At 45.7% G+C, this 16,017-nt stretch overlaps 1 protein-coding gene across 1 annotated transcript in view; it reads right to left on the bottom strand.

Annotated features, from left to right (window-relative positions):
- DPYS (dihydropyrimidinase) overlaps positions 1-11,068 on the bottom strand; it is a 74,616-nt gene extending 63,548 nt beyond the window's left edge. The window contains exon 1 of the mRNA XM_032316620.1: positions 10,695-11,068. Within this exon, the coding sequence (XP_032172511.1) occupies positions 10,695-10,958 (264 nt within the window). The 5' untranslated portion in view covers positions 10,959-11,068. The remainder of the gene's footprint in view (positions 1-10,694) is intronic.
- Positions 11,069-16,017: the final 4,949 nt, after the last annotated feature.

A 16,017-nucleotide genomic window follows, 5' to 3' on the forward strand; every position in this document is an offset into this window, starting at 1 on the left:
AGCCACGACATGGAGTGAGGGGGGTAGGAAGGGCCACAAATAATCAGACAAAAGTTCTCCGCGTGGGTCTGTAGTTAGGTCTGTAGTCTGGAGGTGGAGATGGAAATATGAATGAATCATTATAGTAAAATAATCAGTTTGTAGTAACGGGTGGCAAGTATACTCCTACAAGAACTGGTGGTATAGAAATTGCCAAGGGGAAGTAAAGATTGCTAAGCTCCTTAGATGAGATCCCCAGGAAAGACCACCGGGAATTCAGAGGAGGGAAGAATAAACAGACCAGACTAAGTATAGATTGAAATTAGCATATGGACACACACATGAAGTGGCCAACAACATAACGCTATCTAACATGCAATGAGCACTTACTATGTGCCGGAATAATTCTGATGTTCCAGATGCTCTAGCTTTTGGACTCACTTCATCAGATCTGCAGTAGGGAATATGTTTAGCCCCATTTAGGAGCTGAGGAGACCCAGCAGAGCACTCTTACATAACTTGACCAAAGCGGGACCGGAACCAGGTCATCAGGTTCCAGAGCCCTGTGCTCTGAGGAACAGCCAACAGCACAGAGTCACTTTGAGGAAGGGCCCATGAGGAAAAGCCAGCAGCTTGGCAGAAGGTGGGAAAGGGCAGAACTCAGACTAGACTAGGGCTGATTCAAAGCACTGGTTCCAACAAGAAGAAGGCTACGCCATCCGCCTGGGCGGCAGGACTCTATGAACAGATTCTAACTGTGATGACTGACGGTGGCAGACGAGGGGACAGAGGAGGCAGCAGCTCTGGCGTGGAGAGGCAGCAGGAGTGTGGTGTGGAACACCCTGCGTGTGCGGTGCCTGGGCACACATCTGCTCTGTGTGCCTGTGCACAGAGACAAACACAGACCTGACACTAAGGAGCCATCAAGGGCAGGAGAAGGTTAGGGCAGTCACCTTGGAGAGGATGCCAGAGGAGTCCTGAGGGTATGGACTGCTGCTCGTCTTCTCGCCAGACTGCAGATGTCATAGTCAAAGGGCCATCTTCCAAAACGATAGCAGATCGAAATTCCTGGGGCTACAATTTACAAGCTCCCAAATCAGGATTTATCATACCTGCTCCGCCTCCCTAATTCCCTGGGAGCGGGAAAGGGACAGGAGAACTGCCACTCACCTCTCCTTTGTTTCTTTTTGTCCTGTTTCTCCTCCATGCCCTTCGTCCCTCTGCTCTGCTCAACACCGGAACACAGAAGCTCTACTGAATGGGAGAGGGTGTGGGCAGATGCACGGAAAACAAGCCGGGGGGCATGAGCTACTCATCACCAGGGACCAGCTGCCGGCCACAGTCTGCACCCCAGCCTCCTCTGAGCCTCCTTCCTCCCCCTCTTCTCCTGGTCCCTTTGGTTACCCAGGGTCCATTCACTCCCCAAAGTTATCTCAAATCCCCGGATATTATTTCAAGACCTAAGACATCCCCTTCCTCCCACGGGATCTGGGGAGCCACAAGCCAGAGCAACGGATTTGTAATCCCAAAGACAATGTCAAGAAGACGTGTTCCTCCCAGTAGGTACTGACCTCTTCAAAAAAGAACCTGTAAGTGCCCAGGCCTGGATTAAGCATGCTCTACCCATTATATCATTTAACCAAGCCTTGCTGCAGTCTGGTGAGGTAGGGATGGTTTTTACTTCACAGCTGAAGATGTTGGGGCTCAGAGATGTCGAATGACCCCCAGGGGACACGGAGGAGTGTGCAGCTCTGAGGGCTAAGTCTTACCTTCACCTACTCTGGGCCTCAACCCTCTGCCCCTCTGCCATGTCTGGGATCTCATTTCCAGCCAGTTGCCCCAGGTCAGGGGTGAATCACTCCTCTGAGAAATGCAGAGGTTGATAAAGTGAATGAGGCACTCAGGACATCAAATGCCTTCCAAAACCAAACAAATCCCACCAGACCGTCAACTGGAAAGTCACAAACGAAACACAGTCTCATACGGCTCGGTTGTTGTCCATCTCTGACAATCACTACTGGAATAATGTGGCCCTAGAAGATTCACAAGGAAGGGCCCTTTGGGGTTCACTTCACAAACGATCTTCAGGGCTTACCTAACATTTGAGGAATGAGGAGAGTTAGGTAGGGGAGGGAGAACCAGTAAAGGCTGAAAATTTCTCTCATATTTCTGGGTGAACCTGGATTGTTTCCTTTGTTTTTTTACGGCTGATTGACTTCATTGCACTTTTATTTGTCGGAGAGCCAAATAAAATGTATTTACCTTATCTAATCTTGGCTCATAAATCAATTCTTTCAGCTCCTAATTACTTTGGCTGCTCTCCCTTGAAAAACCTTCCAATTTATCTAAAGCCTTCTTTTGGGGGGAGGAGGAGAGAACATAAATGGGATAGAACATAAATCGAGATAAACTCCAACCAACAGCAGGGTCACAATATTATATAACACAAGATTCTACTTAAGAATGTATTAGGTTGTAAATCATTACGGAAAGCAGCTCAAGCATCGTCTTCCTTTTGATGGGGTCACCAAGTTTTCATTTCTAAGCTCATCCTTAAACAAGTGACTTGGTCTCCTTATAATCAATCATAGGACCTGATCAGTGAACCCAAGTGAAGCAGAAAGAAATCCAAGAGGATATTTGAGCCTTAGGGAGAACCCCTGGACTGAATTCTCAGCTTTCTCATAGTTGCTAAGACTTATGGAAACAAACTTCATGATCTCAGTTTATGTTCCAACTCTGGAAGCACATTCAGCTTTGTAAAAGATGGTCTCCGCATTTGCCTGTCTCCTTGTGCCCTCCTCCACCTCGACTCTGACATATTAGCCACACCATCGTCCATCCAACTCTTCAAACCAGACTGAGGAGTCACCCTTGACATTTCTCTCTTTTCTCGACATCCCCAGATCCCCATCGACATACCCACTGGGAAGCCCAGCTCTCCCCCAACCCCCGTGGGCTGCCTTCTACATAGTCCATGAATCTTTCTCCTTCCTGTGTCTTCACCTCTGCTGCCCAGCGCCATCTACGTCCCCCAACTGGACTAAGGCAGTAGCTTCTTCACTGTCACCTTGTCCCCGGCCATGCTCGCCACTGCCAATCTTACACTGATTTCCCTTTGCTCTTAGGATGGAGAAGAGTCAATTATTACACATCCCATAAGGCTAAACTTCAGCTGGCCCTTCCAATGGCTCTTACGCCACCTCCCTCCCAACCCATTCACCCCACTCCAGTGACGTCGTCCCTCCCTCTCCTTGGAGAGCTCTGAGCTCCTTTCTACCTCACTTAGAGAGATAGGAAGGAGCTTACTTCTGTTCTTCCCTACCCAGTCTCTCTTCTACCTGAGTTCAGTGACCTTAACCTTGGCTGCACACCAGCATCGTCTAGGGAAATTTATCCCATTCCTCAGAGATCTTGATTGGATGGATATAGTTTCATCTCTGTCTGTCTTGTGCCCACTACAGTGCCTGGTACATAAAGTTTCTTTAAATGTTTAAGGGAATGTTAAAAAAAAAAAAAATCACAGACCCAAGATGGAATCACTTATGCTAGGCCAAGTCATCGAAACAGGGCTTAATACCTAGTCAAACTGTAGTTTCAACCTCCCTCAGAAACGTAGTCAGAAATTTTTCTGGTCAGCACCAATGAGGTAATCCGTCACATGGGCCCTCTCCATCCCCCAAAGTAAGATGAGATCATCTGCATGATAAGACCCCATGTCCCTCCCCCTCGGGAAAACTGACCATTCATGGAACAATCCTTTCTTCTCTTTTGCTAGTGACTTTCCTGCCCCACTCTCTTTCTTATAAAAACCTTCCGTTTTGTAAACTCCTTGGAGCTTCTTTCTACTTGCCAGAAGGGATGTCGCCTGGTTTCAGAATCACTTAATAAAGACAACAAGATCTTCAAGTTTACTCAACTGAATTTTTGTTCTTATGGGGAGAAAGAAAGGGAGGGATCAATTAATTTCCCCCAATAGCTATAAGCTGGAGTGATTCTGATGCTTCACTTTTCCAACAGAAAATAAGAAAGCAGTGTAACTTGCATGTTAATGTGACATGTCATTTCTTCAAAATATTGCTAGCCCTGGCCATGTAATTTCCTGGTTCCTTCTAGGAAAAGGTTAATGTGTAATGTATACTCCAAGAGCATAGGAAAACCAAGTACTCAGTTTTGTCCAAAGCCTATTACCTAATCAGCGTTAGCCAGGATTGGTAATACAACAGATTGGAATCCATATTTGTCTCAAATGATTTTTTTTTTCCCGGATTGCAGTTTGTTTTACTTTAAACAACTTTTAATGTCTTTGTTTTTATATGTGAACAGATCCCTAGAATTTGGGAACTCATGACCACCATGAAAACAACTTCTCTACTGGATGTAACAAAACATAACTGAAGACTTGAAGAGCCCTCCCTCAGTTTGTTACTTGACATGTGAGAGGAAAAGCACAAAGTGGAAGTGAGCAGTAGACTCTTGGTAGTTGCTCACTTATCACCCACATAACGTGCTCAGAAACAGCCTGAGTTGCAGCAAGCCATTAGGACAGGGGACCTTGCAAAAGGGAAAATGCCAGACCTTAAGTTTTCACAGTCATCTAAATTAAGCCCACAAGTCCAAAAGTCTACTGTATATACTTTATTATTAAAGCCAACATAAATTAGAGCCCCATGTGTCTCTAGCCTGTCTGCCATTGGGAACAAAGACCACCAAACAAAGTTTTGTTTGAGTTTTGAAACCAAGTTTTGACACCAAGTTTTTCAACTCTAAGAGCCCAATCACAATGGCTGCCACTTAGAAGGTTACCAAGAAATATTTGTTGACTGAAATAATATCACCCAACCATCAACTTGAACAATACTTAGTTTAGAACCATTCCATATTAGATGGCAGTGACAAGGTCCAGAGTATGCCACTGTGGCATAAAAATCTTTTTGAGCTGAAGGTATTTAAGAATAGCCACGTGTGTGTGTGTGTGTGTGCGTGTGTGTGTGTTTGTGAACTTCCTTATCTGCCTAAAAGCAAAGCCTCCCCAAAGAATTCAACTGTAATAAATCCCCTTCTGGAAGTTTCGCCACCATGGAAGATTGGCTCTTAACACCTGAGACTAGAAACCTGTACCGTGCCTCAACAGATCTTGTCACAAACTCTCATGTCTCCCACCTATTCTCTTAGGATCTGATGGGTCTTTCCTAAAAGCCATTTGTTTTCCCATAAGTGCCCTTCTCCCCCTTCCTTTCCCCTGTTAGGGTGGCATATAAACCCCAAATTTTAATTGCCCCTTGAGTCACATTTTTCTGTGAACTCACAGGTGTGTGAAATGTAAAGACCTGTCTTTTCTCTTGTTAATCTGTCTTTTGTCTGTTAATTTGCATGCCTCAGTAACCAAACCTAAGAGGCTATAGGAAAATTTTTTTCTTCCCAAGAGTAGCATCATGAAAACCTTGATTTCTACACCACCTTTTTTGGACATTAAAAACACCTGGCCCAGGCAAATGAGGGAGGGAACAAGCAGTGGAACTGAAAAACACAGAGAACTCAAGTACGAAAACTGAAAGAAGATGCCCCAGATTTTGTAAAGTTCCGTGAAAGAATTCCTAGCACACAACATCCTCAGTAGGACCCTACTTACTATCAAATTGTTTCAAATTAACCTTGGAGGGTTTTTTTTTCTTCCTCTGATGAGTGCAAAGATTAACTCTGTAATCAGTAAAGAGCCACTCAAGGCAATCATAGAATTATAAACTCTTAGAGCTGGAACAGGCAAACTATTAGCGCAACAAGAACATTCAAAACCCAGCTTCACCAATAAGGAAAGAAATGCTTGTTTAAAAACATTAAGAAATTCTATGTTTTTCCAATTAAATTGGCGCTGATTTTTTTTTAAGGCAGTAGCTACAATTAGCTAGGATTCAGTGAAATGAGGATTATAATGTATTGCCCATGGGAGCGCAAACGGAAGAGTCTGCATGTATGTATTAAACTCTTCTAAGACTGATCTAATACTCTTCGTCCCATCATTTCACCTAAAGGGTGATTTCTAAGTCAATTATCAAGAATCTATGCAATAATTTTTGTCCCAACATTGTTATACAAACAAACAAAACAAAATAAAACAAACAAACAAAAAAACCAAAAAACCTGGAAACCAAAAAAACCAAAAAACCTGGAAACCACCAAAATGTCCACCACTGAGAAGATGGGAGGGGAGCTATCAACAGTTTGTGAAACCGGATGAAAAAATGAGTAGCACATTAGGAAGGAAGGAAGGAAGAACGAATTTCGTTTGGAAAATCCTGAGTTCAAAGTGCTTGTGGGACAACCAGGTTGCGATATCCTCAGACAGGCAGAAATAGTAGCCTGATGCACAGAGACACCAAAACCAGAGAGAAATCTCTGAGACTCAACCTCGGCGAGGATAATGGGGCCATGGAAATCCCATTCTCCAATGATAGTCAAGGTCCTGGACAAATGTGTGATGAACAAGGCTATCTCTGAAGAGTAGGCAAAATTTAGCAGAAAATGTTTATATGCCCCCCAGAAAGAAAAGCATGAAAATACAGGAAGCAAAATGTTAAAATGTTTAAGAATGTTAAAATATATGATTTAAATATTATTTTCTTTACATGCAACTGGCTTTTCCTTTTTTAAAAAAGGAAACGAATATATATTGAGCAATTGTAATGCTCCAGCATTTTCCTATAAGACTGGATAATGAATAGTATGTTTCCATGACTGCCAACATTAATTGAAGTTGTTCTTCTGACAGATGCGTCATTATATAGACAAGATAATGTTAACCCTGAGAAAAGAAGTGACTTGCCCAAGGTCACACAGTCAGCCCACAGAGCCTCTGAAGCCCAGCTCAGAGCTCCTGCAAGCAACAGAGAAAGGGATTTGGCTTGCGATCAAGTTTTCACAAGTGCAGTTCTCCTACAAGGTGAAGAAATTCTATAAATATGCCACAAATGCATGCTTAATCACATACCTTCCACTGCCTTATTATAAGTAATCATCTTGATGGCACTTTACCAGAAAGCTCCAGAGTAAAGTGTAATTTCCTTTCTTGATAATTTTGAAGACTTTTTGTCCTATACACAAAAAAGTATTCTGTGTGTTTTCCCAATTAAAAAAAAAAAGATCCTTCCGCCAGACTGATGCTGCCAGATTTTTAATGTGAGCCCATCTACTCCAAGCTGCATATATTCTGAATATTAATAAATATATATTTGAAAACTAGCTGAGCTTTTGTAATTTAGTCTCTTATCACAGGATGTAGCAAAAGCAAAGTCATAATTCCTTCAACTATATCTAATTCGCAATTTCCATTTGAATAAAAAAGCTCATTGTTTTTCCTCAGGGATATTGAATTATTGGAAGACGACTGTACATCTAGTATAGACCAACAAGATGAAATATGATTTCCTTAAAGCAGAAATTATTTCTATTAGTTACATCAGAGAGAAAGCTTTTGCCTATAATTAAGTAAATCAATTACAGGCTTTAACCTAACCTCTGCCATAAATGAGATTTACAAAATATGTTAACCTTAGGTTGACCCGTGTATTTCATTTCTTAAACTGGACGACATCACAATCTGGTGATCAATAAATAGAATATCACAAACGCTATCCTTTCTACATGTCAGATGTTACAGATGATCAGCCTGAGGCACGCAGAAAGCCAACACTTAGAGCCCATCTCCTGAAAGCATCATATATCATTTTTCCTTTACAGCTTTCTTTACGTAAGGGACCCATTTCTGTATCCTTAGAGATGATGTGGCCATAAATGTATGTACAAATGCCTCACAAACCTAACACCTGAGATGTGTGTTTGTTTTGATAACCTTAACTGCCTCTAGCTTTAGGAAGGGGAAGGGCTACTGCATTCCTTAAGGATGACTGACTGCTCAATTTTGCAACTTACCCAGTATTTTCATCCCATCATCTACCACTCAGACAAATTGAAACATCACATGTTTTCCCAATGATTTCAGAAAGGAAGAGAGCCTGACAGGTAGGAGCTGTACCAATAGTGGGCAGTAAGGAATTTGAAGAGCCACTTGGTCACTTACTGGTGTGCGACCTTAGGCAGGTGACTTACATTTCAGTTTCCTCAACTGCAAAAGGAGATAATGGCCCCTGAGAGTGTTGGCAGATGGACAGTTTAGCCCAGGGCCTAGCAGTGGTGAGCCTGGATAAAATAAATGTGACTTTTCAAGTGTAATCTACAGCACCATTAGCATGTACAAAAGTCTTCTTTGTTTCTATTTCCATGAACTAGAAACAGGACCAACATTGCCTTGGGGATTACTGCAAAGATTCTATAAAAGAGGACAAGGTGACTCCATAATGGTCCCCTTTCAGAACTCGGGCCAATACTTTAATGATCACGTTTATCTGTACTTACCCATCTAGTTCGCTTTTACGGAGTCTCCTCTGTTTCTGGGTGCAGGAAAGGTTATCTCCTGGGATCCAACCAGGATTGAAGTAGACTTTTGTATCAGTGTCTTTGTGAGTACTGTTTAATGTTCAACATGAATTTAGCCTTTCCTAAATCTTTGACCTTAACATCTTTGAGTATATTGTTTAATTAAGACCGAAAGCTCCTGAAGAACATGCTTTTTAATCGTTCGACAACCTTTAAGTCTGGAAATACCTAGAGAATCAGCTGGTGGTTAAGTTCTTGCAAAAGCTGATGACTACACTACTATAATAAGCTTCAAAGACCTGCCTGGAATTGTAAATCTCCATGCTAGGAATCCTTGAATGGCCAAAGAACAGCAGATAGAAGACTAAGAACCACCTTTCAGGGCCTTGGGGGCACACACAGATAATCTTGAGAAAGCGAAGGAAATATTCTTCCTCTAGAACATTCAAACCAGCTTCCTGGCTGCATCTCTAGAACCCAGATGAGAAAAAGGGAGATGATGAAGGGAAGTGATGCTAGTGGGCCTGGCAACGGATAGCCAGAAGGAGCAGCTTTGCACCTGGCAAATAGGGGCATCATAGGAGTGCCCCTCCATCAGCAAAGCACTTTGTTAAGGATGAACCTTGATAACAGAAAGTGTGTCTACTGTAACTGCAAACAACAGGTCACAAAATTTTATACACAGGTATACACACATACACACACAATCATACATACATGCCTAATACAATCTCAATTAGGTAAAATAAGGCATATTAGAAAGCATAAAAGCAATACACCAAAACAACTGTCATGGTGTTGAGATTACGGATAATATTTTTTTCCAATTTTGTACAATCATGTATTGCTTTTATCTCTGAAAATTTTATTTAAAATGTAAAAAATAAGTTCACCGAATTTTAGGAAATTTTACTTTTTGACAAAAGGGCAACACGCATATTCGATTTTCACAACAGATGTTGATACATCCTACAAAAGACTTTGACCACTGCCCTGATGGGAAAGGTTAATAATTAGTAACTAGGAGTAAGCTTTCCAAATCTTGATGTGAGCAGCCCGCCCCAGACCCCTCTCTCTGGGTCAAATGGTTCTTCTATTCAACATACTTGTCAATCAGAGATGACTGAGAAATGTGGAGGGGGATGTGTGTGAAGAGAATAAAACTATTTGAGAGAAGTTAGTAAAGCAAAGGCACTACGGTCCAAACCGCCGTGAAAGCCCGCACGACTAAGGAGCCTCATCTGTTTCGCACACAAGTGTTAAGGCTTTAAGGAGAGCAGTACTCTCACCCTGGGAAGAGCCCTTTTCCTTCCTGCAGCTCCAAAACGCCAGCCTCGAGGAGGCTGTGGGTCGGGCTTCAGCCAAAGCGCTGACTGGGGCTTTAACTTTATGGAGCTGTAAGGCAGTCAGGTTCATCTCCAGATCTTGTTTTCAGGAGCTCTGGAGAATCGTTGAAGGTTCTTTTCATAGACCAGAGCCTCTAGGCCTTTGTGTCTAGAGAAACCCAAGCCTCTCCCCCTTGGGTTTGGTAACTGACACTCCCGCACCATCAGCCCTGCTGCGGGGGGCTCAAACAGCGGGAATCCGATCCCTATTTGATGGCCCCTGGGCAAGCCCGTTAAGAGATGGGACCAGCTTGCCTTGGGGCCAGTGTGAGTGCTCCGAGACCATGCTGGAATATTTCTCTTCTAAATTCTGGTCACGGCTGTGTCTTTTCTACTGGAGGGTGGAGGCAAAGATTGTGGTCACGGTGGGCTTCCAGTCTGCCCAGACTTACCGCGATCCAGCGCACGCTGTGAACTTGGAAGTCAGGGCAGTAAGCACTGGGTGAATGGGTTTTTCCTTTGGTTTTGGCCGGGGATGGGACACGGGGAGAAAACGGCTGGGAGCGCCCACAAAACCAAAAGATTCTACAGGTATTACGAAAGACTTGTGGACTTCCACGGAATAGTGACTGTGGGGAAGGGAGAGCGGTGGAGCCCAGAGCGCGCAGCAATGAGGGGGAGAAGCCGGATCGCCTTAAACTTGTCAATGACCCAAAGGAGAAGCCAAGGGCGTCTGGCTCGGCCTGAGCTGGGCTGATGGCCGCGAGAAGGGGCGCCTGGAAGGGCGCGCGCGCGGAGGGGAGGTCAAGACCAGCTCCCCAGCCGTCGGTCGCTGCGGCCGGGATCGCTCCAGCGCCCCCGGCTCCTCCGCGCGGCACAGGCGGCGCCCCAGGAGCGCGGCCGCAGCGGGGTTGGTGGGGGGCGGGTGCGGAGAGGCGGGCGCGGCGGCGCGGGTACCTTGGTGCCCTGGTGGAAGTCGTCCACGGACCGCGAGCCCATGAAGGGGAACTGCATGTGCGTGTGCGTGTCGATGCCGCCGGGCAGGACCAGCTTGCCCGCCGCGTCGAGGACCCGCAGGCCGGCGGGCGCGTCCCCGGGGGGCAGCAGGTCGCGCCCGACGGCCCGCACCGCGCCGTCCTCCACCAGCACGTCCGCCACCTGCGAGAGGTCGTCGTTGACCACGCGCCCCCCGCGGATCAGGAGCCGCGACGGCGCCGCCATGGCGGGGGGTTGCGGGGTAGGTGCTCCCTCACGGTCCCCGAGGACGCTCGGCACCCTGGGCTCCGGCTCCGGCTCCGAAGCGCGGATGAGCGCGGAGCCCCCGCGCCCTCGCGGGTTTATAGACTGGCGCGGGCGGACTCCACCCCGGGAGGGCTGGGCTGGCGCCCGCGGGCTGGGACGGGCCGGGCCCGCACCGCTCCCACCTCGGGGTGCTGCGCCCGGAGCCTGGGGGTCTGAGCCGTCAGAAGCCAAAGTCTTGGAGTGTAAACGTCTGTTTTTCTTCATAAGAAAAGCCGCTTTGCAGGGGAGGAAATCCACCTTATCCTTTCCCTTGAAGATGAACGTGTCAGTCCCAAGACACACACACACACACACACACACACTTACACACACACACAGAAACCCCTACAGCAACAATGATAATACCCACGGAAGAAAGAACCACTTGATCTGTATTTCCTTGTTTGTGTGTGTGTGTGTGTGTGTGTGTGTGTGTGTGTGTGTTTCTTTTAAGATTTTATTTATTTGTTTGACAGAGATCACAAGTAGGCAGAGAGGCAGGTAAAGAGAGAGGAAGCTCTCTGCTGAGCAGAGAGCCCAACGCGGGGCTCGAGCCTAGGACCCTGGCATCATGATCTGGGCCGAAGGCAGAGGCTTAACCCACTGAGCCACCCAGGTGCCCCAGATCTGGATTTCCTTGTAAAAATATTCTTTATATGAGGAGCAAATCACCCCACAAATCAGTCATCGGCAGACACAGTGTCAAAGTTCAGAGTGAAAACATTGAATCTATTTGAAACTAAAGCGATTTGATACCAACTCCTCTCCAGGTTTTAATGATGCAGTGCAGACCAGCAAGGTCTTCATGGAAAACAGCAGGTAATGTAATTCTAAAGATCTGGGTTTTTCCTCAGGTTTTTCCTTTTTCTTTTTTTGACTGGCTTGGAGATCTTCAGTTAAATCGCTCACCTTCTGGGGTCCTCTGTTTTCTCAGACATAAATCTGAGATAATACTTCTCCCCTTCCAGACCCTCTTCGAGGAGCAGATAAAGTGATGGTTGTGAATGTACCTTAATAAAATGGGAAATACAATACAAACTTATTTAACAAATACTGGCTTTGTAAGGACTGACCATTGGGGTGGAGGGGTGGTTAGATAGAGGGTTAAGTGTTAAAGAAAAATGACATTCTTATCCTCAGGAGCCAAGAGCCAACGGTGACACATTTCAGTATATGACAAAATATATAAAACAGAAAATTCTACCTTTAGGAGAGGATAAAGAGTTTAGAGGAAAGGGAAAGTGGACTTTGTCTTGAAGAAAATTAGATATCAAAGATTCACAAAGTGATATTTGAACCAGAGCAGAGAGGACACGGACATAAATAGATGAGGGGTGGGAAGAGGAAAGGCATTCTCGGTCGTGGGAACAGAGTATGCAGAGGCTTGGGGAGGTGATGGCAAATGAAGTCTGATAGAACCGGTGATGGGTTCAGGGACAGGCACCTGTCCCAAGCTGACTGACTGTGCCCAGTGAGAGCAGATCTTCTGTTAGGTGGAACAGATGGGGAGCTTGTTTCTTCTTGCTGGACTTGAACCTGAAAGACTATAAACAAGAGGCTTCTGGGAGGCATGCAAACCACATGGCTCTTAAGTGAACAGAGCCAACACGGAGGACATGAAGGAGAGATGGAGAGAGGCTGGGTTCTCACATTCTTGAAGCTTCTGTAACTACCCATGCTTCAAGTCCTCTCCTCTAGACTTTCCCCTGTTTGTGGAAGCAGGTTTACTTTGGGTCTTCTGTTACTTTTAATAGCTGACAGAGGCTGGGAAGACAGCTTTGAGTTTGGAGACGAGGCGGTCCCATGTGAATTGAGGGATGTCATTTTCAACAATGAAATGCAAGATATCGCCAAGTTTCCTCAGCTCTCAGATTACACACACACATCGAAATGATTAAAAATTAGAAAGCCTCAGTAATTTCAAATTCAAGATTTGGCCATCAAGCCAGGAACAAGAAATCCAAGAACGTAATATGATTATTATCAAAAGGGTGTTGGGTAAGGGTGGAAGGAATTATTAAACGTAATGAAACTCCTACAAGCCTTTCAAACAACACACCACCCTAGGAAAATAGGATGCGATGTGAGGGCGGTTATGACGTCCTTTCTGAAATTGTCCGGGTGAATGATTTTAAAAGGTTTCTTTATTTTAGATGCATGAAATGCCTTGCAACACAATCCAAAACAAACTTGCCATGAACTCAAACTTTCGTCAGAAAAGAGGTTTGTAGAATGTCACTGAAGCAGGAGGATATATGGCTTGTTGAGATTCACTGAGCTCAACACAAGAGAGAGCGGGGAAATTTAAGGAGAAGCATTGTTAGCTTGTAGAAAGAGTTAGCTCCCTTTCTGGTGGGACATCCGTGTCCCACACCAGCTCACTGGGCAGGAGGAGCCCGGGCAAGCATTCTCCTTGGAGAGAGCATGTCCTCGGAGTAGCCCTGCCTTTCTTGGCTTCGTCCTGTTCACCTGCCTCCTTCTTCAGAGGTCTACAGTGGACAAGGATTTGGGAGACAGACAGGATGTTGGTGGGAAGCAAGACTGCCATTTTGCATTCCTCCTGCTGGGGAAGACTCAGGTTGACTGACTCACAGAACAAAGTGTGTCTGAGAGCAAATTACTCCTCACAGGATGAACTGACATTCAAAAGATTTCAAAGATTGATGCTTCACCACAGAAACCCTCCCTGACTTATGGTTTAAAGAGGCAGCAAGGTAGAGGAGAAAAATCACAAGTTCCTTCACTGAGTCCTTGTGTTTATGGGGAAACAAATCCACTTGGCCTAGTCGTATCTAAGTCCTCAGCTAGCCTGAGGTCCAGGATTTTGCTTTCCCTATTCTTCTAACCTGTCTGGCTCCTGCTCTAGGCCCCCTTGGCCTTTAGAGGGTCTTAAGCCATTGTCCACAGGCAGAGGGAAGGGATGGTGCGGGTGTGCCAGCAACACCAAGGACAGGACAGGACAGAACTGGGCGTCTCCAGAAAGCGTGCCCCAGACAGGGTCTGCAGGAATCCCCAGTTCCCTGTCCCACCCTGGGATCCAAGTCCCTGGCAGGAGAATGAGGTGATAGCTCAGTGATCGAAGAGGTGAGTAGGCGGCATAGACAGGTCAAAATAGAAGAAAACCAACTAGGGAATTGGAATTAGGAGTTTAATCTTGGCACTGATGATGATGATAATCTTGGTTGAGTCACTTACTCTCCAGGCTTCTGTTTCTTCAACTAAAAACCAAGGAGTTAGGTTAACAGGACCCACCCTCTGTGGTTTTAGAGTTTTGTGATTCTGTGAACAGGGACAGAAGCTCACCCAGAGAGGGCCCTGCAGAGCCCTAGAGTTCAGTCCTTCTCGGGTCAAGGCGTGTGACTTGGAGACCGAGCGGGACTTGCCTTTGAGATTCAGGATTATTTTATTTCTGGTCCCTCCACTGAAGCAGAGGGGCTCTGCTTGGAAAGGGTGCATACAGAATGCATAAGCTGCAGTCCTCTGGGGACAATGCTGGGTGGGGCTGATCTGGGAGTCTGGGTGCTGATGAGCAAGGATGACATTTTTTCACTGCTCAGCAATGACCTGCTTGCTTGGTGGGTGGGAATGGCCCCCTGACTCTGGAGAGGTAGAGAGAGAGAGAGAGAGAGAGCAAGCGAGCGCTGGTCATTTCACAGCTCCACAAGGTATTCTTCCTTGAAGCACCAGTCCTGGGTAGAAGGAGAAGATAGCTGACCTGAATAACGATACCAGCTTCAGCCGCTAACATTTATCCGGCACTCACGTCAGGTTGGGACTGGGCCAAATACTCGATATGCCTTATTTCACTTCACCCCCACAACAAGTCTGTGACCTGAACGCTGTTTGTTCCTTTAACAGATGAGCCATTTGAGGTTATACGGTTTGCCCAAAGTCACACAGCAATAAATTCTGGAAGTACGCCATTCTGGAACCTGCAATTTACCCATAATGTGAATCCAGGTTCCAAAGCTATATTCATCTCCTGGCTGCACTGGGGCCTCAGATGGCATGAACGGGTAAACGAGAATCCAAGAGTGAAATCCTACATCCCTGACATCGACTTCACACCTCTAGCCCCCGTGATGGGCTGCGTCAGAGCTGCCCGTAGTCCCCTCAACGGTGGTGACTCTATGGCAGAGCCATTTTGTGCTCTTGCTCATGTAACCAAGGTCATGAGTGGGAAAATAAATAAATAAATAAGTAATATTATAAAGTGGACTTTTTGGTAACAAATTAACAAGTCTCATGCATCATATCCAACACATCCACATTGACCTGTCTTGGGGAAAAACTTGCAGACATGTTATTGTGTGAGTCCAAGAAACTCAAGGAAAAAAAAAAACTTTTTTTTGGCTTGTTTTTTGTTTGTCACAATATTCTGATGCGAAGCTGCCCGTTTTAGGCACGCTCTGGGAAAGCGGGCTCTAGCCACGGGTCTGCATTTTTCTACAGGTGCTGAAACAAAGCACCACAAAGGAGGCAGCTTGAGTGAACACGGATTTAGTCTTTTTTGGTCATAGAGCCCAGTCAGTTTCCACTGGACCAGAGTCAGACTGCGCAGTGGTGTTCCTGCTGGGGCCTCCAAGGGGAGAATTTGCTTCCTAGCCTCTTCCAGCTTTTTGGCGGGGTGGGGGTGGGGGAATATTCATTAGCTGTGGCCCCATCACTCCCATCTTTGCCTCCATGATTATAATTGCCTTCTCTTCTGTGTCAGATCTTCCTTGACCTCCCTCTTAAAAAGACACTGTGATTCTAGTCAGGGCCCACCGAGGTAACCCAGGATAGTCTCCCCTTTTCAAAATCCTCAACTTCACATCTGCAAAGTCCCTTTTGCCCTAGAAGGCAACATTCACAATTTCCAGGGTCTAGAAAGATATCCAGGTATCTTTGGGGCCCTTAATTCAGCCTCTGCTAGTGCCAATCGTTGTTCCATTGAACAAAAAGACACTGCCTTCTCAAGTGGTGACCTAGGAACACTGGGCTCTGCTCGGAGCTTTCC

Source organism: Mustela erminea, chromosome 16 (assembly GCF_009829155.1).
Source record: "Mustela erminea isolate mMusErm1 chromosome 16, mMusErm1.Pri, whole genome shotgun sequence".
Classification (NCBI taxonomy): Eukaryota; Metazoa; Chordata; class Mammalia; order Carnivora; family Mustelidae; genus Mustela; species Mustela erminea.